Raw genomic sequence first — 24,364 nt, 5'->3', positions numbered from 1 at the left:
ATATTAATAAAAAAATAAATACACAATACCTTTAAAAAAAGAGTACATACTTGTCAATAGTAGATAAATAAGTCTTAGGTATCTAATACACACTGTAGGAATTAGGAAACAAAACTGTATTATAAACACTGCACTTGCTAAAAGACCAAAATAAGAAGCAGGAGAAGCAGCAGAAGCAGCTGCTTTTTTGCTTCCTTTATCTGAGTGTTCTCACTTTACTGCACTGCCTGGTACCATCAAGTACCATGTTCTCAGGGCGCCTGGGTGGCTCAGTGGGTTAAGCCGCTGCCTTCAGCTCAGGTCATGATCTCAGGGTCCTGGGATGGAGTCCCACATCGGGCTCTCTGCTCAGCGGGGGGCCTGCTTCCCTCTCTCTCTCTCTGCCTGCCTCTCTGCCTACTTGTGATCTCTTTCTGTCAAGTAAGTAAATAAAATCTTAAAAAAAAAAAAAAAGAAGTACCATGTTCTGGCCCTGCCAGAAAAACATCCTTGTCTTCTTTCTGACTTTTGTTTTTTTTGTTTGATTGATTGATTGACTTTAAGTAATCTCTACACCCAAGGAGGGGCTTGAACTCACCACCGGGAGATCAAGATTGCATATCCCACTCACTAGGCATTTCTCTTTCTCATTTTTAAAAGGCTAAGATTTGGGTTTTCGCCTAGTATTTAAAGTGGGTGAAGGCAGCCATTAGAAATTTGCTCTTGACAAGGAAGGCTGGGTCGAGGAGAGAAAGACAGGAGGCAGAAGGATGGATCCCCTAGAAATCCTTGAAGCTGAAGCGGTGCAGACGAGTGTGGCAGAGAGAGGTGGGGACAGAACCGATGGGATTCTGGGACAGATTACATTCCTGAGTGAGGATCCAAGACTGAAGCCCTATTTAGGGGTTGGCTGCCCCCAAATAGTGCTGGAAGAGATGGTGATGCTCTTCCCTGAGGGGAGCTGGTGGGGAGAAGCAGATTTGGGGAAGGAAGGTGGGTTCCACTTCCGACGCGTTCGCCCACTTGGGGCTGTGGAACACCCAGTGAGGGGTCTAACAGACGTGTGACCAGAAGTATATAGAACTGAGGGCAATGGTCTGGGAGAGGACAAAGATTTAGGGTTCTAGGCTTAACAACTCCAAGTGGTATTAGTGAATTTCATAAAGCTCCTGGCACATAGGGGTTAGCCGATAGCAGAACTGCCAGGATTATGCTCACAGCGGTGGGAGCTCAAACCAGGGATGGACAAACATCCTAGGGCCTGCCCAGAAGCCAAGGGGCCTGAGGCCGGAGCCCTGGGCGACACCAGCACCGGAGGGTCTGAGGACACCGAGGAGAGAGCAGTAAGGGCGGAAGGAGGAAGCCTAGGGGAGGAGGACCGAGAAGGGAGTGGCTCTGCCGAGACTGCAGAGTTATCTGGGAGTGAACGCACCCTTCCGCGAATGGCCAAGCTTTACCCGGGCCTGTCTCTGGAGAGCCCCGGCCAGCACACTGAGACGCACGCACCTCCCCTGCTGCGGCCTTGGGGTCCAGGACTCTCCAACCCCACCGCACTCGACAGCGGCCACGCCCCCGGCCCGCCCCGCCCCGCCCCCGGCCCGACGGAGGGCCGGCGCGGAAACGGCCCCGCCCACAGCCCCGCCCACAGCTGCTCTGGCCCTGCCCCTACCGCGGGGCGCACCCCGCGGAGCCCCGGAGCCCGACCTGACCCAAGGTTCGCCCCCTCGCTTCGCGCACGCCCGACTGGCCTGGACAGGGAGCGGCCCGCTCAGTCTTCACGGCGAGCGTCGGGACGGCGCGAGGCCGCGCTCGGGGCCCCCAGCGCCTAGCTGCCGCCGCCGCTCTCGCCAAGGTTCCAACCGCGCTCCCGCGGCCGCGGCGGGGCGGGGCGAGGCGGGGGCGGGGCCCGGGGACTGCGGGCGGGGCGGTGTCACGTGGGTAAACACGCTGCACGTGGAGCAGAGCCTGAGCGCGGTGGGCGGTGCAGGCTGGCGGCTGGCTCCGCGAGGCCGGCTGGCTGCTGCGCGCGGCCCGTGCGGGTCCTGGAGGCCGCGGCCTGGAAGGGCCTCGCGCGCTAGGCTGAGGTGCAGGTCCTCCCATTCTGCTGCGGGGCGACAGTGGCACTGAGGTCGGGCTTAGCCTCGCCAGGCCCTGCCCTAAAGGACGTAGCAAACCTGTTGACAGCCCGGTGCGGTGGGCACGGTCCCATTTCAACAGAAGCGGCACCGGAGCGCCTAAGAAACTTTTCCAAAGCCACGAGACCAGAAAGTGGTGCGCCCTAGGTCCGGCCTCCTGGCTCCTTCGTGCGTGGGTCTAGGTCTTGTTCCTGACGTCCTGTTCCCACCCGAGGAGTTGGAGTTGGCAGGGACACTCGGGGGAGGCCTAAGGTTCCCCGTTTGTGCGGCAGGGTAGCAGCGGTGCCCGCCTCCACCCGAGGCTCAGAAGCCGCGTTCGCCAAATGGGGGCGGTAGCTTCCGCCCAAGTGTGGGCGGGATGGACCTGAGGGGGTTTCTGGCCCAGCGTCGCCGCACGACCCTTCTTCTGGGACCCACCTGTTTCTTCAGGGAGCTGGGGGTCGTCAGCGCCCCCTGCATCGGGCAGCGTCCAAGACACTCGTGGGCTCCTTCCCGGAGCCGCCTCCTACCCTGGCCGCCCTTTCTCATCTCTCCTCCTCTTCCTTCTCCTCTTCCTCCTCCCCTTCCTCTCCATCCTTCCCCTCCTGCGCCGCCCCGCGCTACCCGGAGGCGCCGCACCAGCACCGGCCGCCGCCTTGGGTCAGGACTGGCGGAGGCCTGGGAGGGGTGGACAGAGTGTTCAGGATTCAGAGGAGAGCGTGTCCTGGCCCAACAGCGGATCTGCCTGGCTCCACGGGCAGTATCCGGCCCTCTGGCAAGTGCACGCGCGACTCGGGCTCCCTAGGTCCAGCAGTCCCTGAGGGAGTACTGGGGCCCCACCCTGGGTTGGCTTTGGGGGTTCATATAAGCTGGTTAATAGGATTAACCAATCCCAGGCTTCTTACGCAGGATAGACACCTGAAACGGCCCCCTACCCCTTTCCATTTGACCTTGGGCGAGAGGCTGAAACTGAACCGTCCTGTCTCAATTTCTTATTCTCTAAAATGGGGTGGTGGGAGACTTAAGTGACTAAATAAAACCTTGGTGACAGTACTATGCACGCTGTGGTGCGCACCCATACTCTGGCTGGGAACTGTGATTTCCTGCTGCCGGAATCTAAGCCCAACCCCAGTTCTTTCCTCAAGATCTGTTTGGTGGAAGGTTCCTGGCAAGCACCTTTGAACAGTGACTTGCCCTGATGCATTCACTGACAGGTCAAGACAGTGACACAGGCTTGTGTGGTGCCCCAGAAGCTGAACCCTCCTTGTTGCCTCCTTCCCGCTCACCTACCTACTGACCAGCCTCAGCTTGTCTCCCTCTGATAATGCCGCTTCCTCTGCCCCACCCCCATGGGAAGACCAGAGGTCTAGCATGTTTGGTCACACCCGTTCTGAGCCTCCCTAAACTGCAGTGTGAAGCTGGATGGGGCACCTTTATTCTACTAAAGTGGGAAAGTCTAACCACAGTGGTTTTCTGGGTAACAAACAGGCTTTGTGCATGAGAGGCCCAGGCCTGGGGCTTTGGCTAGTGAGGACCCTCCTGATCTCTGTCTTTTTCTTCCTGGCTAAACTAGGGGATCACAGGTGCTGGTTTAAGGAAGGAAACGGAAACACAGGGAGACCTAGGAAAAGCCAGAAAGGAAAATTGGGGGAGGGAGGGGAAGGTAGACCTCAGTGGGGTGTTGTTGCCACCCCTGAGGCAGGGTGTTGGGGCAGGCATCCTCACATGGGTGTCTGGAACCTTCCCTGCATGCTGGGCCACACCTGCAGCAAAAAGGATCCTGAAGCGGGATTTTTGCAGCAGCTTCAGATATTTGCTGTTTCAGAGGGTTTCTGGTGTTTGTTTCTGTATTTGCTGCTTTCTCAGAACGGCATCCCTTCGCTTCCTCTAGGGAGTCAAGTGGTTGGGATGGGGCTGACTCCAACCCTGACTCCAACCCCAGGGCCTGGCCAGTCAGAGCACTGCCTCCCTCTGGCCACAGTGATGAGAGAAAACATGGTCATGTGACCTATACTGGACCAATGAGTGTCATCCTTAGGACTCTGGCTAGAGGTTCTGGGAAGGAGGTGCTTGCTAGTAGGAATATTACCCTGGAGATAATGGCAGGTGCCATCTGGAGGAGGAGGTCAACACAGAACAAAGCAGAGCTGAGCAAGGGAGAGAGACAGATTCCTGATGATAGCATATGAACACCCAGATCCAGCCATTCCTGAAGCTATGTGTGCCCCTGGGCTATCTAGTTAAAAGTAGCCGTGAATTCCTTGTTTCTCCTGTTTGAATTGTGTTTCACTTGCAGCTAAACATCTTTATGTCATCTGGCCATCTCATTTCTTGATGAGAAGGCTGAGACTTGGGGGCTCCAGGCCATATGGCTTATCAGAGGTTGATCTAAGCTACAGTTATCTGGAGAGTGTCTCTGGCAGGGGGCTCCTGCCTCCTACAGTCTCTCTCAGTCTCCTGCTCTGGCCTTCCTGACCAGTGAATCTGTAGCCTCCCAGCCCACAGATAGTCTTGACTGAATATTCTCTGGTCAGTGCTCCCTGTGTTGGTCTTATCCATAACCGTACCTCAGGGCCAGCCATAGAGGCTTTGGGCAAACACCAGGGGAGAGAATTAATGAGTCATCAAAACCCCTGTGCCTATTTGGGGATTTGGAGGAGTTCAGAAAATCAGGAACTCCCAGAGTTTCCTCTCTTCACTCTGCCCCCTGCCCTTGGCATGCATGACAGCCCTTTGTCCCTCTTTCACTGACGACTTTACCTGAGTCCTTGCTCCAGCCCCTCAGTTCTTCCCTGAACCATCTCGTGGACGGCCATATGGCCCGGCTTGGGCAGTGGAGTGAGGGATGGGCTTTCACTCTAATTCCCTTGCCCTATACCCCTTTGCACCACTCCAAAGGCTCAGGCACCCCAGAAATGCTTCCAGGAACACCCCCAGAGGGACCATGGCTGCTCCTCCTACTCCCCAGCATGCCAGAAGGGGTGAGCGAGAATACACAGGAGGAGAGGGCTTGTTGCTGGGCCACAGGCTGTGCGCCTCCCGCAATGTGCTGCGGTACATCTGCCCAGAGAAAAAGGGAGGCCTGGAATCGCAAGCTTTGTTATTTTTACTTTTCGGTGTGAGGGGCCATCTGTGCAGGTTTGAGCTTGTCTGGAGGAATGAGGATTTGCAGATGAAATTCAAATGTAGGATTACTTTGCAGGCTGTCACACTGAGACTTTCTGCCTGAGCTGCGGTGGCCACGACAAGACTTCCAGCAGCAGAGTGTGCCAGGGTCCAGCAGCTGTTTGAGGTGAGCGAGCATGTGGGGCCCTCCACCAGGGCATCGTCAACCCCCATGACGACAGTGGGTCTTCTCAGCGCTGGTGCCACCAAGGCTGCCCGGAGGGGCCTGGAGCACTGGCTGAGCACATTGGCCCCCGTCCCCTGCCAGGAGGCCATCCGGAGGTTAGGAAGCCAGATGGAGGAGGAGGTGGGCAATGCCAGCGTGAAGAGTTGCCTGTTCCTCCCAGAAGACCTCCATGAACTTGCAGGAGCACACCCGCCCTCAGCTGTGCCCATGGGCCCCTGTCATAAGCTGCAGGACACCATAATTCCCCTGCATGGAAACCAGAATTTTGCCATCCAAGAGGCAGGTGGAGCTGGTCACTTGGGCCTTCCCTCTAGGACCTTCCCACAAACCAGGGCTATGGTGTGGAAGGATGTCAAGGTGAAATGGGGGGCAGGAGGGTCATCCCAACCCCATTCTAGAAGCTCTTTCTGAGCCATTGCAGCTGAGAGTCCTCGCACGGGGCTCTCATTTTAGACCCCAGCTGCTCACAGGTCGCGCACCAGCCCACATCTCGTACAAGGGAGGTTAGTCTCCACACAGCAGCCTAAGTGCCGGGTAAGCACATTCGTCTGGTTAATTTGTGATAGGAAACATTGTTTCTGCGCTAGATGCTTTCCACGGACCTGTCCAGCGCCAGATGTCGGCAGCCCGTGATGGGGAGGCAGCCGGAAGGAGAGGACCCCGAGGTTCAGCACTTCTCCGCTTGGAAACTTCGATGCCATTCCTGACCACTCCTCCTGGGCTTCAGAGGAGGAGGGTGATGACAGACAGGGGCAAATGCTCTGGGGCTCTCTCAGTCATCGCTGTGTTCCAACACACACTCCCTTGCCCAATTTATGCCAAATAGTGAAACCCAATACCAGTAGACGGGGATTGCGGGAAGAAAGCAATCCATAACCTGTATTTTTTCTTCTTCAGAAAGAACCCTTGGGTGAGGAATGTGATTCGAGGTGCACCAAGAGGGGTCCTTGGCCCTGAAATGCTGCTCCAAACACGCACACTCCTACCCACCCAGCCACCCGTGTCAGCGAGAGTACCTGTCCACCGGATTACGGCAAAGCAGGAGGCTGGCAGGGCCCGGGGACAGGACAAATGGCCACTGCCAGTGCGGTTGGCATTGCCTGGGTACCAAAAGGACAGGGGGAGAGGCCCGGAGGAGGGCTTCCCGGGTCCTGCTGGGCTCCAGGCTCACTCTGGGCCTGACTCGCTGGGGCAGACAGACCTTTTTTTTCTTTTCTTTTTTTTTTTTTTTTTTTAAACACAGAAACAAAAGGATGAAATCATTAGCATCAATTGGGCACATTCAGTGGAGATTACTGACACGCCATTGTTAGGAGGATAAAAGAAATATAATTAATAAAACCCGCCCAGCCCGCCTTTTGTGCTCCCATGAATTCTTTATTGGCACCTGCATCCATCTCGTCCACAGACGAGCCCTCTCCTTCCACGGCCCTGGACGTCGCTAAAATGAACGGTGCAGAAAATCACTCCCGGGATCTGAAAACTCATCTTTTTCTGTGGCAATGTGTCTTCCGGTGCCTCCGTGCTCTCCTGCCCAGGGCAGAAGTAGAAAGAGCATTTTGTAGCCCGACAGCACAGGTTCTATTCAAGGAAGAACAAAGCTGGACCCCAGCTGCCCCCACCCCCACCCCCGGGGACCCTGTCCAGGGCCACCCTGCACAGCCAGGCCCCTTTCAGGCACCAGCCTTTGGGTGGGGGTGGGAGCATTTTCTGGAAGCAGTCCTGGAATCACACTTACCCCCTGTCTGGCCTTGACATGCCTGAGATGGGCCTAGTGTCAGAGGTCACCCTGAGGGTCATCAGGCCTCCTGGAGGAGCTGGGGGAGGTGGGGCAGCCCTCTGCCCCTGGCCGGCTTCCGGCCCACCTGCTTGCCAGCCTGCCCTCTGCCCTGCGTACTGTTGCTCTCGTCCCCCACCCACCCTTGATGTCAAGAGAAATGAAACCTCCTTTGCATGACAGGAAGCAGGGAAGTTCCCTGAAGTGTACTGCAAACCTAAAAACACCCCAGCCCGGGCTTTCATCACCACCTGGAAGACCAGCCTTTGAAGAGAAACAGAAACCCACTCTTAACTCCTGAGAGCCTGGGCTCCCACTGAGAGAACATGCTGTGGCCTCCCACCCACTGGGCCCTCGAGGGGTCTGAAGCCCGAAATAGGCCAGTGATGACCTGAAAGCCCCACAGCATCACACGGAGAGCCGAGACTCTCCCGGAAGTCCAGGAATCTGAAACTCCAACGCCTGTGGGAGGCAGACAGGTAAAGATGTCTTTGGACACCACAATGCTTTGTCCTGATCATGAACATGCTCAAATAGTCTGGTCTCTCTCACTTTCCTTGGACCTTTCTGCTCTCTTCCTTTGTACTCTTTGCTTGCTTTTCACAGAGTTAGGGGCACAAGCATTTGTCTTCTCTGGGAGGTCAGCAGCATGTGGATGAGGATCAGCGGCAGGGACTCCCGGGCCAGGGGCAGGGGGCCGTGGGCACTCTGGCAGTCTGCACATTATGGGCCCTGCCGGCCAGGCTGTCAGGGCCTGGAGTGGGGGGGGCACGAGCCTATGTGAGCTCTCCCAACTTTCACACATTGGCTCAAATGTTTCAAAACCTCTTTGCAGCCCAAACACCACAGAGACTCCCCACGGCAGCACCAGCCTCACAGCCCGGATGGGCAGCCTCTGCTTCTCCCCCTGAGAGCCTCAGGGACCCCACACAGAGTCGGGGAGGGATGGAAGACACGGAAGTTCAGGGGGAGGGCTTCAGACTGAGTCGTCATCTCGCACGACGATGGATTGCTCATTGCTCCTCTACAACAAGGTAGTAACTTGGTTAGCTTGGCAGGAGGGACAGGGCAAACCTTCTGGAGGACGCAGGGAATGGCTTTGCCTCTCTGCTCTCTGTGTGATGATGCACTGGAGTCCGGGCTTTTGTGTGTCACTCCACTCTTGTGACCCTTCCAGGAACTGGAATTCAATGGTGTGGGGCTCCTTTGTCCAGAAGAAACACTAGAACAGCAGCAGTATCTCTGTTCAGGTCTTGCTTCTTACTTCTCAGCCTGAATGTGGTCTTTTGCAAGCGGAAGAGAGCGTGTATTCTTCTGGGCATGGAAGAGTAAGAAATTTAATGAAAGTGACTACACATGTAAGAACCAATCCATCTCCCTGCTCATCCAGGGAGTGAATATTTAATAAGCGCCTATCATGTGCCAGGCCCTGAAATGATGTGCTACACAATGAAATCAATTGGCAAGCAATCACTGAAAAAGAAAAACGGGAGGGGGTGGGTGTGTATGGGTATGTGCGTTTTTAAGCAACTTAAGAGATATAATTAGATGAAACAGCTCTGTACAAAACCCAGCAAATGTTTTGTCCGTGCATATGTTCGTGTCTGCATGGAAAAGGTTCTGGAGTCACGAACCCTATTTTAACACCCAAACTGTTAAGGATGGCACCTCGGGGATTTTTACTTTTCCTGTTGTACATGTCCGTAGAAGTCTAATGTCTTATATCACACATGTTCTGCTTCCACAGTCAGAGAAAAGCCAAGGAAGTTGAATAATAGCAGTTTCCACGGGACGAAAAGATGGCTGTCACAAGTGCTGGAGCCACCGTGGGAAGGCAGGCTCTCTCCTGCTCCCTGGCTGGGAGGATCGATTGGCATAATTTGGGGAAAGTCACAGAAGAGAAAATTCTACCACAGTTAAAAATAGATAAATCCAACCCTCCATATGTCCATGTGGGTAAATGTTGAAAATAACGTTGAAAGAGAATAGGAAGTGGTATGATTATAGGTAAGGATGGATGCCACTCTTGCCGATTTTTAAAACACCCAGAGTGGTGTTTTTCTAAGTCTATTGCTTATGGAGCCAAATGTAAAAGATAAAAGTCTAAAAATATGTGTGGGAGTCATTCATACTGACCTCGGGGTGATTATTTCCTCTGAGGAGGAAAGAAAGACAATGGGACAGGGGAGGGAGACAAGGGGGGGGCGTCCTTCAGTGACATCCTTAATGTTGTAGTCCTTTAAAAAAAATGTGATGAGAAATTGGGGATGGGTCTTCATCAAAGTCACTGTGTTGCTTTCTGCACTTAAACGTGTTTGCCTGTCTGCTGCGTGGGAGCTGATCTCACTGATGACTTGGGAATTGAGTGGTTTTCCTATGTGTATTGTGTATCACTCGTTTCCGTTGTATTAACAGCGGGAAGTGGTGTAAGCATCCTAGAAGATGCCAAGTGCATTGCCGGGAGGAGATGTGCAGGTGGAGGAACCCTTCTGATGGGAGGGACTGGGGACAGCGGTGTGGGCCAGGCAGCACTGGTCTCCTATAGGAGCGGAGGGTCTAGCTTCCTGTGGATGAGCAGACAGGCTGAGATGCAGGTGCAGAAGTCACTGTGACCTGGAAGGACGGGTGGGGTAGTCACGGAGGCAGGGCCATTTAGAAATCACTGATGCATGGAGCACATGGTCCTTTTCCCGGGACGCTGAGAGGCAGAACTCTGGGCTTGTTTCTTCAACTTCTGCCTCCAGATGTAGCTCTGAGCCCATCACTGTGCCCTTCACAAACACCAGCTCCCTGCTGCCAGGGACACCGGGCCTGTGTGCAGCCTGACGTGTAAAAGCCTGTTATGACGTGGCCTCTGTCACTTCCACTGCCTCATCTCCTATCCCCTCCGCTGACTCGTGACCGTGACCGCTCTTTACTGCTGCAGACACAGCAGCACCCTCTCAAATTGACACGCCGGTTCTGCTCCAGGCCCATCCCATGCCCCCATGCTCCCTCCGGGTTCCAGACAGGCTCACCTGAGCTCTAGGATTGCATCCCGCGTGCTTTCATCTCTAGGACGGGTGTGCCCAGTGCACAGCAGGACCTCAGGGGCTCGGGACTGAGGCCACCTCACATACCACCATGGAGAAGCCGGCATCAGACCAGAACTGACTGCAGTCAGATGCTACTTTGGGAATCGGCATTGATCAGGAAAAATGATTTAAGAGACAGGCGGGGGGTTAGGGTGTAGAGGGAGTCGTTATTCAATACAGGACAGCGTTGGCCTCCCGTCTGAAGCTCCTGGGAGATGGTACCTGGTAAGCCTGTGAAACTGAGCACATCAGAGTCTTCGGGAGTTAGATTTGGAATTGGGATGAGGTAGGGAAAAGTCTATGCTCATTGAATACAAAATGCAATTGTCTGTCAGTGCGGGAACTGAAGTATCTGCAGCAAATTATATTTAAGACTCTATTGTCACAGGCAGATTAGCTAATGCTTGATTTTAAGTATAGGCTTCTAATGCTATTACTCCTGGTTCGCTCTGCCTGGCAGGTAACCTTGTGGAACAAATGACTGCATTGCTTGAATAACATATTTGATCAAACAGGACAATTCTTTCAAAAATTGAGTTCTCTGTGGCAATTTGAGACCTGTAATCAGCAAATTAGATGATTACAGCAGGGATAAAAATAGTCTTCTAACAATGTCCAAGGTATAAATGTGATTTGAATTTCAAAATGTTGAACATGTGGTAGGGAAATGCACGGTTGGGTAAATATGACTAGACATTATCAGATTTGATTTCTCTTTCCAACCCTGCTCTGAGCTAGAGCCTAATTTTGCCCGAATAAACGCCAATCTCATTTGCGTCTGAGTTAGAGGCTAGAAGTCTATCTTGCTCTGTACTCCAGATCTTAAAGGGCTCACCAGCTTTACTTCTCTGCCTTTAGGAACTTAAAGTCCCTGTGAACCTTAACATCATTGATCCGCTTGGTGTGAAATCCTTGCAGTGAGAAGGTGTCTGAGTTCCACGAGGAAGATGGCCTTGGAAGGCCTTGCATACCCACTATCTGAAGACCAGGGTTTTCTTTCTTCGGCATGGGGGACAGAGACAACAGAGCAACTCTGGGGAGGTCTAGTGAGTGAACTGTGAGCTGCGGCGTGACATGAGGATGTGGTTTGCTCTACCACCATCCAATCAGCCTTTACGGTTGGTCACTAAGTTACTCTCTTCGCTTCTCCTCCAGCACAAGGAAGTCAGACTAAGGGACCATGTCACCTCCTTCTCTGGGTCCTCCTGCTCACCACCTCTGCCTCAGAGCGTTTTCTCATCCAAGGTGGACCAGAGCTGGCATTTTCCCTCTGATGTCTTGTTTGGCATCCTCTGGCCTCCGCTGGGTTTAGTTGAATGGCAAAACAGAAATGATCTGGCAAATGGGTATGCGGAGCCAACCAGCGAGGGAGCAAAGTTGGTGCCGAAAGGGAGGAGCTCCTTAGAGCTGGGAAACTTGATGTTACTTCCTAGTGGCTCTTCATGTTTCTGGCAGAGTCACAGAAAATATGGGTTCCTATGAATTTCACTGACCCACCCAGGATCCACCCGGGACACATCCTTCGTTAGAGCTGCCTGTGGTTAACACTGCTATTTAATAAAAACAAAAAGCACCGAGGTCCAGAAATGCAGCACTCTTGAATTTGCGTATAAGGCATTCTCATTTCAGCACGTGGGCTGGACGGTCTATGAAGTAGTGTTTGCCTCAAACGTGTGTTCAGACCAGTGTTACCTCACCGGTCAAGCCCTAAGACTTATCCAAAGCTTTGAAAATAGTAATGTTTCTGGTGCCCTATTTTTGCATAGAAAATGCCAAATGTGAATTAACCACTTTTAGGATTTTTCCAACAAGTCACTTATGAATGATCGCCATTAAAAATCCACTGCTTTTTAAGGTGGGAGCATCTCTGCTTGAGATGAAGAAATAATTAGCTTGGAATACCATCTGACTACCAGCACATGTAGATTGATAATGCATTCATTCAGAATGCCGTATTAAAACGTGCCAGAACTTATAGCGTCACAACAGGAAGGAGTAGGGTCTCTCTCCAACTTCATATAAATATGATACAGAGTTTTAAATGACTGTTTTTCTACTTCTGACAGGGTTTTGCAAAGTGAGATAAAATACCAAGTTAAAGATAAGTGGGTTTGTTTGCTCATTCGCCCTCCCTTTTTCTGAACCCATACACCAAAGCATTGCAAGGAAGTGAGACACACAAGACCACCACAATGAGGGACACCTGGGTGGCTCAGCTGTTAAGCATCTACGGTCAGCTCAGCTCATGATCCCAGGGTCTTGGGATGGAAGCCTGCTTCTCCCTGTCCCACTCCCTCTGCTTGTGTTCCCTTTCTTGCTGTGCCTCTGTCATATAAATAAATAAATAAATAAAATCTTAAACAAACAAACCACCACGATGAGAATGCTCCACAAAATGCAGGGTGACCTCTACATGTTAGGCCTTAAAATGCCCAGGGACTTCCTCCATTAGCAAGGCACTTGGGGACTCCATCAACGGTCAGAGAACAGACTGTGCACTTGAGCTATATATCACTTTATTATACATTTTCTTTCTCAAAGTATAGTTTTAGGCTATGACATTTTGTTAACAAGCTCTCCCGATGAAAGCTCTTTAGGTTAAGATGTGGGTAAGGACGAAAAGGGTGTGGCGGAACACTTACTAGAGATGCTTTATGACCTCTGGCCTGTCATAGCGCAGACACCATCCCTAAGAATCCTCTTGCAGACACGAGTTCCCTGGTCCTGCCACAGCCAGCCTGTGAGCCCCACCTGAGCAGCCGCTGTGCAGGGGTGGGACAATGTGGGAGAAATGCCAAATCGGGGCCTCGTTCCCTCCTCAGGAGGCCCTCGGGAGGCATTCGTGGCTATCCCTAACGCTCACTTCAGAAGTCTTAAATATATTTGCTTGAAAGATGGAAGCTTTAAGAGGTATGAAGTGAAAAAGGAGAACTTGATACAGCCACACTCAAAGAGGACTTCTAACTCAAATGATCACACAGAGCTCATAAAACCAGCTGTCTCAAAGACAGTGTTATCTTTATTAAAAAACGGATAGACGTAGCAGCACTTACAAAATAACAGTTCATAAAAGGCATTGTACATTGTCAACTGATAGTGTGAAAAGGGCAGGCCCCCAGCACAGCTGGTTGTGGGCTCCACATCACAACGCTCACAACCACCTGTTCCCCTCAACGCGACACAGCCCAGCACACCCGAGGGGAGCCCACGGCAACGTGGCACTCCGTGACTTCAAGCCTTTGTTCCGTGCGTGAACAGTCAATCAAGTCAAGTATCACCCTCCTTAGCAGCATCTGGAGCACTCATTGGTGTTCTGGAGGTGGCTGGTGTACTTGACCCACTTATTTCAAAAACTCTAAGCATTCAATAAAAAACACTTGTCCCTGTCCAATGCCATCCACAGAAACACTTCGGTTGCAGAAGAGACATGCTCTTCCATTTAAATCTCTGTAAAAGCTAACGCACGCCTCCGCCCCGATGCGCAGCCAAGAACCTGGGGCGGGCGCTTCCGCACGACTGTCTTGGGTGGAGGAGGGTCGTGTGCTCACGCAGTCCCCTGCTCACTGGTCTGCTTCTTACTGCTCTGTGGGGGGGTGAGGACCCCGGTGGGGAGGGGAGAAATCCTATTTTGTTCAGACAATATGGCTTTCTTTGCTTGGGCTTTGTCCTGGTAAGAATAAAAGCAAGAAATGCTAAGAATGGAAGAATGCATCCTTCGGGCTTCGTGTCCTGTGTGCTCCTCTCTGCGGAGGGGAGGGCAACAGAACAGCAAAGAACGATCTGCAGTCGCTGGTCTGTGGTGCTATCTAGACATCGCATCTATTAAACACAGTTTTTCTTACTCAAAGGAATTAGAGGAATTGGAGGCTTTCGAGGATAGCTGGAGGCTGCCCAAAGAGGAGTGGAGAAGATGCTCGGGAGGATTCAGGAGTTTATCTGGGGAACAAGGAACACGACTCACCAGCAAATCCAAGCTGTTTATATGGGTCTGGATGTTGTGCGCATCTTCAGCAGGAACTCCCCTGAAGTGCTTAAGTTTGGAACTTCCTGTCTCCCTTATAACCATGGCAAATGGAACCATCCATTTGACACACTTCTCTATATCACACCACTGATACCCTGCAACGAAAGTAAATTTTAGGCTCCGTCGGTTTGTAAGTTCAATACTTCTTGTGAGTGAACTGGAAAGCCAACATACCTGAAACCTTTTGCATCAATTCCGATGAGGAGAAATGATACAAGGCAGAAGCAGCAAGTACGCCGTAGGGAAATTCTAAGCAGCCAACATCCAGGACACAGAGATCTAAAAGCTGTGGAGCAGAAAAGAACACTGAAGCAGGCAGCCAGCCTCTATCCTGAGTTCCTCCATCTCCCGGTGGGGTAGGAACCCCCAGAGGCAACAGAGCCACTCACCTCTGCGATCTGTATGAAGATGTGCTGGGGATACTGAGGCAGGAGCACTTCATATAAGTCATTTAGATACGCAACCTGCATATACACATTCAGCCAGGACACAATGGTCAGGGGACTTAAGTGCCATTTAAGGGCCTAGGGGAAAACAGACAGAAAGGTCAGGTCAATGGTTGGGGTGGGGAGAGAGACATTTCTGCTCCCTTTGAGCCTCTAAGGAGTTCAAAATGCAGCCATGCTCCATGCCACAATGTGTCCAGCTGGAGAACACCTAGTCAGAGGCACTTACACTGAATGTAGAAAAGATATTATGTATGCATTTAAAGAAAAGGACTGAAAAATCAACTTGTAACCTACCTTCATAATGATTAATTCCATGCTAAGAATTTCCTCTCCCGAACAAGCCCCATCTGTAACGTAAGCAAACTGGTGCAGCTTTGGAGGATAGATTTCCTAGAAGGAAATAAAAGGGAGAAATGACTAGCAAATTTCTCTAATAGTTTCAGCTTACAATGTACATCCACAGTCACTATTTTTAGTATACAAGCATAGAAGGAGAGAGGGAACATCAGGGACTAAATACAGGAGCTACTCCACTGGTCAAAATGCATTCCTTGTGAAAGAAACCAAACAGCCATCATTACCAATAAATAAAGACATAAATACAGCTTTTACTCAGCGGGGATATTCTTGAAATTTTCACCTTTTTCATACCTTTAGCAGCATGTTCGAAAGTTGGGCCTATCCACCCTTCTCATCACATCAGAATTCTAACCCTCTTGGGTCAAAGTTCAGTTTTTTGGCTCCAAGTAACTACATTCCCCTAAGCATTTTATATACGTACTACTTCCCTCACTTCTTGGTTAATTTCTAGCCCTTTCTGCATGTATCTTTACTTTAGATGACCTCAAATTAGAAAAATGTAGACAAACAGTTGGCCTCTTCCAGTAATCTCGGGGGATCTCAAGAAACAGCATGTGTTACATAACAAATACTTGAAAATAACTTACCTCAAGTTTGGCAGCAATAAATAAAGATGAAATCCCAATAAGCTGTAAAAGTGTTTTTACAATATTTTGTTGGGTTGCCATATACCGATCAAAGAAATCCTGGGCCAAGTAAAATGTCTCTCTGTGAAGTTTATAGACTTCGCACACCTGAAAAAAATATTTATTACGGTTTAGAATAGTTACTTGAGGAAAAAAGAAAGATAAAAAAACTTGTCATGAGTTTTGGTGAAGGACAATATAACCAAATCAAGAGAAAGAACTTTGTTTTTCTGAAAGGACTGTTACCTGGCTTGTCCCTAAGTACAAGCACAGTACAAAGCTGGAACTCAGAAAGATTTAAGTGCTCTTAAGTGTAATAGTAAGAGCAAATGTGCAGAGGCTGGTAAAGCAGCATTTTCAAGGAAAAACCGTGAATGATAATCTCTAACTGTAAAATTAGGACATGCCTGCCCTGCCCACCTCACAGGATTGCTGAGAGATTGAGTAAAATGGTGTGCATGGGCGAGCTGAAGAGGAAAGGACTATGGAAATAGTAGACCTCCACGCATCACCACCACCTTAATGTCTGATTATACATATAGATCTGCCATTCCTACACAGGCCTTCCCATGTGTGAGTGCAGTTTATGGGGTTAAAAAGTAGAAAAGGCACAGGAGAAACAAGAAAACATTGAGAGAAAATTCCATCAATCACTGAAGAGTATTTCTAAATTCCAGGTTGAGGCATATTTGAAGTCAGTTTTTATAAAGTAATACAATTATGATTTGATCAGAAGTGAAACTAGAGCTTCTGTCCTCTCAGGAACAAACTCTCCAACCTATGTCACCCAGCTCACAGTTGGGCACACGGCCTGAGCACTGCCTTTCCCATATGCATGCAGACTTTCTGGCTGGGCTCAGGGCTGAGAAACAGCATCACTGCAGACAAGCCTGCAGTCTTGTTCCACTGAAGACAAAAAGGTTACCATTCTTTTCTATCCTTTCAATGGTATTATATGACTTTTTTGATTTACTTTCGGAGAGAAACCTTCCCTGAAGTATTTAGCATCACCTGCATTATACAAAATAGAAGTTCTCCATCACAACATCTTATGAGGTGAAGCCTGACGGTAAAGTATACTACATCTAATGTTTCGAGGCATATCTTCTAGAAGATTCTAGAATGTCTCCAAGGGCCCAGAAGGGCTATGCGCCATTAGTGGGACTGCAGTGGGCAACGGCAAGGCCAAGAACTCAGTACAGAAAATGTTAACGTTTCCAGAGACCAATAAAGAAAAGCAAATCAAGGATGGTAAAAACAGCTATCTTTTCTTGCCTACGATTTCTAATCCATACGAACTCTGAAAGGAAAATACTGGTAGAAAATATGACAGATGAGAAAACCAAGATTCTAAGTTCAGTGACTTGCCTGACCAAGACGGATATGCAGTGAGGCAGCAGCAAGGGATTGGATTCTAGGCTGAGCATAAGAGGGGGCCGCATACCCCTCGAATATAGGCTTTCCAAAGAGTACACGGCAGAGTTTGTTTTTAGGTAATAGACACTTAGCTTCCCCATGTCCTTCTTCATAAATATATCTTCAACATCACAAAGAAAGCCCACTTCTCATCACCCAAGGCTTCCAGGTGTCCAGGAAGCGTCCCTTCATCGAGGCACAACTGAGTCACCCACACTGCCTCTCAGAGGGAGGTGCAGGCCACACAATATCGCTTTTTATGTTTAACAATTACCCATCACAATTTGTAATACCCATTCTTTTGATCAGTTGTTGCAGAGAAGTCTGACAGTGTGACCAGTAAAAGATTTGAACAATATATTTTGTTAGGATGATATTGTGTGGGGAAGGAGAAATGGATTCCAAGGAGTTAAAAAGGAACAATGCAAGCTTTCTAGCTGTTAAAGATAAGCCTGCTCATATATTTTTAAAATTTGTGATAGTGGCTATCGAATAGCTGTTATCTGCATTCCACTGGATAGATTTAAAAGCAATTTAATTAACAAAGACCAAATATCAATATTTACAGTTAAGTGGAAAATAGAACTTTTGTAATTATTTGAACTTTGGAGAAAAAAACTAGAGGCCAACTTAAAAATATCTTTGTGGTAAAGAGACTTCAGAAATTCTTCTAGCATGCAAGCAAAATGGGAATATATATACCACAGCTTCAGAGACACAGAATGTGTCAATGGGATCAAACAGAGGAAGACATCATAATAGCACAGAAGTTTCTAGAAGTGGTCAAGTCAATGCTTCCAATCAGCAGGAAGACTCAAGCTCACCTCCATTAACCAATCCAGAAGAATTGCTCGCATCTTAGGCTGCAAGAGAGGGTGCCGCTGCATAAAGTGCTTATCCCTTAAGTATGTCTTCTCCTTGTTTAGCATAATTTTCCACACCTCGTCTCTATTTGCCCAGCTACAAAATACAAAAGAAGTGAAAGATGAAAGGTAGGTGTCAGTATGCGTCCACACTCACTTGGTGAGATTGTGCACGAGGAGTAAAAGATCTGGAAGGCACATGGTAGGCGACTCACTTCAGTATAGGCAGTGGTGAGGCTCTGGAGGGCATGAAACTCTGCGGTCCACACGCAGAACTTGGGGATGCTGGCTCACCCTCTTCCTTGTCAGGTGTGGGAATGAAGGAGCAGGGGTTTTCACACACAGAATTATCATCCCAAGGCTGTACAAGAAAAAAGACATTTCTAAATGTTTGATATGAACCAGCTACTTTTATACTCACTGATTTGTAGAACAGTCAGTAGAACAGAAAATGTCTTCATACTGAGAGCAATCCCCAGGCCTAAATACATGTTCTGGACTAAATTCAGATGACGATGGAACACGAAGTAAAAGCCACAGTAATGACTCCAAGCTTTCATTTCACTTGTCATTGGCTTAGGAGTCTGTGCAGTAAACATCTAAGACAACTACAAGGTCAGTAGCATTTTGTCCTCCACGTTGTCACGCTCAAACATGTACCGGAGCAGAAAGATGGACCCAGGAGGGGTTAAGACAAAATGCAAACAGCTCTTATACTGCAAAAAATGACACCACCACCACCAATACAAATCCATCTGCAGCTCAGTCAGATACTAGGCATAACTTCTAAGGTATGCTGTGGGATTACTTGGTCACAGTTGAAGATTTGTTTTTTCTAACAAGTACAACTAATCTACTAAAATTTCTTAAAAGTGAAAGGATTTCCAGTAAAAGTATTTACATAAGCCCTCCACACTCAAAGACCTAAAAGATCAAAATGTAAACTGATTATCATCTATATTTAAAGTCTCCCTATCTTAAAAACCCATCAAATGTGACATCTTTTGGTTCTAAGACTAGCCTAATATATTACATAATTGGGACCTTTTGTTTTCCTTAACTCAAAACAAAACAAAAAGAATATCTGCCTAGTTAAAAACAAATCTAGGAATGGTCACAGGATATACCAAGAAGTCTGTGGAGATAGAAGCCAGATACCCCTGAAGACCTTTGAATCCTTTCCCCAAAGTCTTGCACAGAATGACTCAAATAACTGATAAGTGAATAAACCATCGTTAAAAACCCAAATGTGCTTTTCCTTTAAAAATTCCAGATAGTTAATTTTATTCAATTTTCAATATTTGGAGAATACTAAGGTCATTTTGCCTTTTAGAAAAGTTTCTTTTTAAAGCTACTCTGTTTATCATCCTACTTGGAAAAGAAGCCTATGATGGATTTTTTTGAATTATAAGAGTGATTCTGGTGACAATGTGGCAGATAAATCCCGTCAGCATGGAAACCCTGTCGAAGTCTGAGACTCTCGGCACTTTTTTTTTTTTTAAAGCAGACAGCTCATTAAAGTTGACTAGAGAAGAAAAGGAACAATGAGGCAACTAGAAATGAGCATGGGGACGTGGGCTCCAGGTGATGTCTGGAGAATAGAGTAGAGCAGAGCTCTCATGACACACCGGCCACTTTCAGAGGCAGCCAGAGCACTTTCAGTATGCTGAGAAGAGCAAAGCAGGATAAAGTTCTTCTCTACCCAGGGTGCGAAGAATTGGGCATGCAAATTAACCATGACAACTCCTGCCAACAGCTGTTCCAGAAGGGCAACCTCCCCTTCCAGCTCTAGTATCATGAGCTGGTAGCATTTCCTTGACGCAGAAAGGGTCACATAACTGTTTCAAGTTGTTCTTCATTCAAGAATGAATTCTAGCTGTGAAGGCAAGAGCTGGGTGCCACCCTCTGCAGACAGATGGCTGAAAGAGCTGAAAGCAGTTTTGAGGAGAAAATGGCAGCAGTTTCCAATTCGGAGTTCACAGACAAACTGGATGACCCACAAGCAGACATGTGGTTCGGAAAGTTTTAGGACCCAGGGGGTGAAGCACAATTTGAAGTCTCTGTCCTTTCTCTTGAGCAGATACTGGGTTTTAAAGGAGCCCAGATCCATCTGACTTTAGGAAGGAAAAGGATAAGAGTAAGATACCAATTTTGACTATTTCTCACCACCCCAACTCTTTATGTAATTTTTAATTAACAATAGGATGACCTATGCAAAGAAAAAAAAACAACAAAAAAGGCCAGGATTCACTTCAGTAAAAAAGGTGGGTCTCATGCAAAAAGTTAAACAACAGAACAAATTATGTTGAATGGATTTTAGATAAAAGGGTAGTCTTGTTGGTAAGAAAGGCCTAAAGAAAGAATCCAAGGTTCTCTGTGGTCCTGATGAAGCAGTTATAAGGAGTTAGGATAAAGCCCACAAGTAGCTCCAGGCTGTTGTACTGGGTTGAATTATAACTCCTGAGAAATTTCTGCATAATTAATAGGCAAGAAGGTTGTGTTACCCCAAAATTCTAGGTTCATGAATCTACACAGAGAAATAACAAGACAACAACTGCCCCCATAAGTAGATGGGACAATTTTCAAGCTAACTCCTCTAAGAAATGTGCAGAAACCTGTTGTCGTTAATCTCGGAACAACCATGAGAATTCCTTCTAATTAGTGGGAAATGATATGGCTATTCATATACCAGAGCGATCAACTAACTGTCCACAGTTTAGGGATAGGACCACAGCCCCATTTTAGGCACCTGAGCACTGCACTGATCCTTCTGGAGAACAGAAACTACTCTGAAACTCTAAGAAGTCAATATGGATGCCTTTGTTTCATTTTCACTTGGAAATTTCAACTCAGAAACAGTTGGAAAAATAAATAATCTTGAGTTTCACAAAGCAGAGATCCATTTTTATCATGTCCCACACAAATCACCCTGCTTAAAGTTTGTTTTTTATTTTTTAAAGAAGAGGAAAAGGATAGAAAGAATTGTCTTATATCCTTCCCTTAAGTGAAATATTTCTTCATCAAGCTAGAAGGAAATCATCAACCCCTTGTTCAATATTCAGTGGACCTCCCCAGAAATGCCACTTCCTAAGGTCTATGTGCAATGACAACTGTTACTGCAAACCCACTGCCTTAAAGCCCTTCACTCTTCCAGAGCCAACTGCTATGGCTGTTGCTGACTGCCCAACAAAGTGATGTGCCGCCCATCACTAACCTAGTTGGGACCATTGCCCTCAGCTCAAATACTCCTCCTGCTCAGCTTTTTTCTGTGATAGGGTCAGAAGGCCTGATCCACCAGTTTGGAGATAGGCTGCTTCCCCTACTAGAGCCATAACTACAGTCTCCAGCCATTTCTGGAGGTAGAAAGATAACACAAGCTTTCTCTGCTAGAACTTCTGATACTGTAATATCATGAGCATGCGGGAAATTTGACAGTAACTCCATTCCAGAGCGACAAGAGAAATGGACTAGTCAGTTAAAAAACTGGGTTGAGACCCATGTATCATCACATAGAATATTCCACTAATACTCTGGCTGAGGCCAGGTAGAGCCCCAGCCAGCAGTAGTCACTGTACGTAACTGCTGGATGGGCTCAGAACCCCCAGAGTGGGATTCTAAACGGGGTGACCTAAAGGGGGTGTGGGGTCCTTAAGCACCATGACATGATGGAAAAATAGAAGAGTAGATAGGGAGAATTCGTGGTTGCTTATGAACACACACAAACCCTCATCATCACAGTTACCCAGACATCTCTGTGTCAGGAGCCCTCCCCCCCCCCCCAGTTCACCAGCCTAGAAACAGGGCTCTAGGATGGACTCCGCCCCTGGATTGCACAGGACTCTGGGTTACTTTCTTCTTCTGAGTCTGGGTTTCCTCAAGGGCAAAAGGAGAGGACTGAGTTATTTGATGTCCATTCTGGTGTTTTCAGACATCAAAGGTGTCTCAAAGGTGCTGGTGAGGAACCCAAGACCTTTCTGGAATCCCATGGCTGGCGGAGGTCAGTGCCACTAATGGGCACAGAGCTCAGCCATATGTACTGTGGCCATAGGTACAGAAAAAGCCTTCAGCAGGAGGCAAGGGGGATTAAGATTCAATCTAACCCACAAAGAGCAGGAGTCTTCCACCTAGGCCCAATCAGCAAGTGTACCTACCTGACTGCCGCACTGACTTCTCACAGTCCCGTCCAGTTTTGCAATTTCTTCATCTGGATCCTGCAAAAACTAAAATAAAGCAAACCCACCACCAGGGAAACACACCAACAGTTCAAAGACAAAAACAGAGAGAGAGAAGAAAGAAAAAGTTGGTTAGGCTGTGGACACCACTTCTGCCAAATGCATTCCCATTAACCCCCTATCAATAAACATGTGGCAGAGCCCAGTCTGGTTCTCAGGTAAGATTTGGGGGGGGGGGGGGTCCTCCTCCCCCACCTGTCTCCTTTGTACTCACAACAGCCACATTTGCCTTCCTTTTCCTGGAACGAACAGAGGCATCAGTGCCACTTTCCTCCTTCATGGTGTCCCGTTCCTTTGCATCCCTGCAAAGTCAGGGTGGCACAGAGGTCAGGGTGAGTTCTCTCCAGATCTGGGTTCACCCCTCCCCCACCACTGAACACCCTTCCTGTCCCCACAGCGACAGGGCCACTCACCTCTCCCTCCTCTCCCTCGGCATGGCTTGGGGCTTGGGGTCAGGTCTCAGGCCTTGAGGGTACAAAACGGGCAGTGGGGTGAAGACGACCGGCGGTGGGGGGCCAGGGCCGGCCAGCCCACCCTGGGCACCCCTCCCCCTCCCGCGCGGGCGGCGGCGGCGGCGGGAGCCTCCCCGGCCGGTCAGGAAAATGGCCGATGGGCCCGGGTGGCCTGTCACCCGCGGCGCCGCCAACAGTCTGCGATGCCGGGTCCGAACCCGGGGTTGGGGGGGCCCAGACGGCCCCCGAAATACCCGCCGGCCCACCGTCTCTCTTGCGGCCCGGGCTGCCTCAGTCTCCCCCTCAACACCTCCTCCTAGTCCATCTCTGAGCCACCCTACCGGGGCACCCCTTGCTGACGCCTCAGGGACCTAGTGACCCGGCCTCGCCCCACCCCCACCCCCACCCCGGCCCGGCCTGGCCCTACCCGGGCGCTGTGGGAGTCCTCGCTGCGCGCCGTCCCGCAGCTCGCGACAGGGCCCTTACCCGAAGCCGTCTCCGCGGCAGGCAGGCTGCACGAGCCGAGGCCGGAGGCAGGAGGCCGAGGCGAGCGGGAAGCCGGGAGGCGGGAGGCAGCGGCGGGCAGAGCGCGCGGCGGTGGCGGGATCCGCGCCTGCCCCCTACACCGCGCTGGCGGCCGAGCCGGCTGCTCCTGCGCCCGGCTAAGAGCGGGACATTTAAAAATCCCTGCGCGCGGAACCGGCCCCCGGCCCGCCCTCGCACCCTCCCGCCACCCTCCGCCCCGCCCCAACCGGCTCCGAGCCCCTCAGCTGCAGCCCTTGGGCCGGGGCCCGCCCAGCTACAGCTTTCTGGACCGCCCCCGCCGCCGCGCAAGCCAGCCCAGTCGCTCGGGACAGCCTGGGGGGCGGAGCCTGAGCGGGGCGGGGCCTACACGGGGCGGGGCTAAGTGACAGGGCCTGCGCGCTGAAGGGGCGGGGCCGGGGCCGTGGCGGGGCCTGCGCGGCGCGAGCTGCGGCGCCGCGCGGAGCCGGACGCGGGAGGCCGGCTGGCGCGCGCGGTGGAGGGCGGGGCCGCGCCGGGCGGGCAGAACGCGGGGGAGGTCTGGCGCGAGCGCCGCGGAGGGGCGGGCCGAGAGGCTCTGTGGGCGGAGTCGAGCGGCGCCCGAGCGCCAGAAGGCCGCGTGGCCGGCGTGGGTGGAATGTAAACACCGCAGACTATGAGAGTTCGGGCTTGGGCGGGGGTCTGGCAGGGTCGCGAAGGAGCTAGCGGTAGGACCCGCCGTCCGTCGGTCTGTCGTGCGCGCGCCCTGTCCCTCCTTGCACGTCCAACCCGCCCCTGAGACGCAGGGTTCCGGGCTGTGAGTTGGGGCAGGGATGTGCCCAAGGTCACAGCGCCTCCTCGCTGGCCTACGACCGGTGCCACTGGCAGCCCCAGCCGGTCCGAGACGCAGGTGGCATGGTGGTTGCTCCTGGGCGTGCGTCTGCCCATCCTTCCAAGGGTGTATTCATTCATTCAATGAACAGCCCAGCACCTTCCCTCTCTGCCCCTCCCCCACAGACTCTTCCGGGGGCGTTAGAAGAAGCTGATTTGGACCTTGGGATTCCAGGCAGATCCCTCTAGCTGAAAGCCTTCAGAGTAATTCTTGTGGGGCTCAGGGTCAAATTCGCACTCTCTGTCCTGGCGTC

The 24,364-nt window shown here is 50.4% G+C and overlaps 1 protein-coding gene across 1 annotated transcript; it reads right to left on the bottom strand.

Moving 5' to 3' along the window:
* Window positions 1-13,021: 13,021 nt before the first annotated feature.
* On the bottom strand, window positions 13,022-23,419 carry CCNE1 (cyclin E1). Its single transcript, XM_045986964.1, has 12 exons — window positions 23,205-23,419; window positions 22,680-22,731; window positions 22,481-22,568; window positions 22,186-22,254; window positions 18,250-18,395; window positions 17,996-18,131; window positions 15,717-15,863; window positions 15,064-15,159; window positions 14,710-14,844; window positions 14,495-14,606; window positions 14,258-14,415; window positions 13,022-13,963 (listed from the first exon to the last, which is right to left on the bottom strand). The coding sequence occupies exons 2-12, from the start codon at window positions 22,700-22,702 to the stop codon at window positions 13,841-13,843; spliced, it is 1,233 nt and encodes a 410-aa protein (XP_045842920.1). The 5' UTR covers window positions 22,703-22,731; window positions 23,205-23,419; the 3' UTR covers window positions 13,022-13,840.
* Between the last annotated feature and the right edge of the window lie 945 nt (window positions 23,420-24,364).

The sequence above is a fragment of the Meles meles genome, chromosome 19 (assembly GCF_922984935.1).
Source record: "Meles meles chromosome 19, mMelMel3.1 paternal haplotype, whole genome shotgun sequence".
In the NCBI taxonomy this organism is placed as follows: domain Eukaryota; kingdom Metazoa; phylum Chordata; class Mammalia; order Carnivora; family Mustelidae; genus Meles; species Meles meles.
This window is presented reverse-complemented; position numbering and strand designations above follow the sequence as displayed.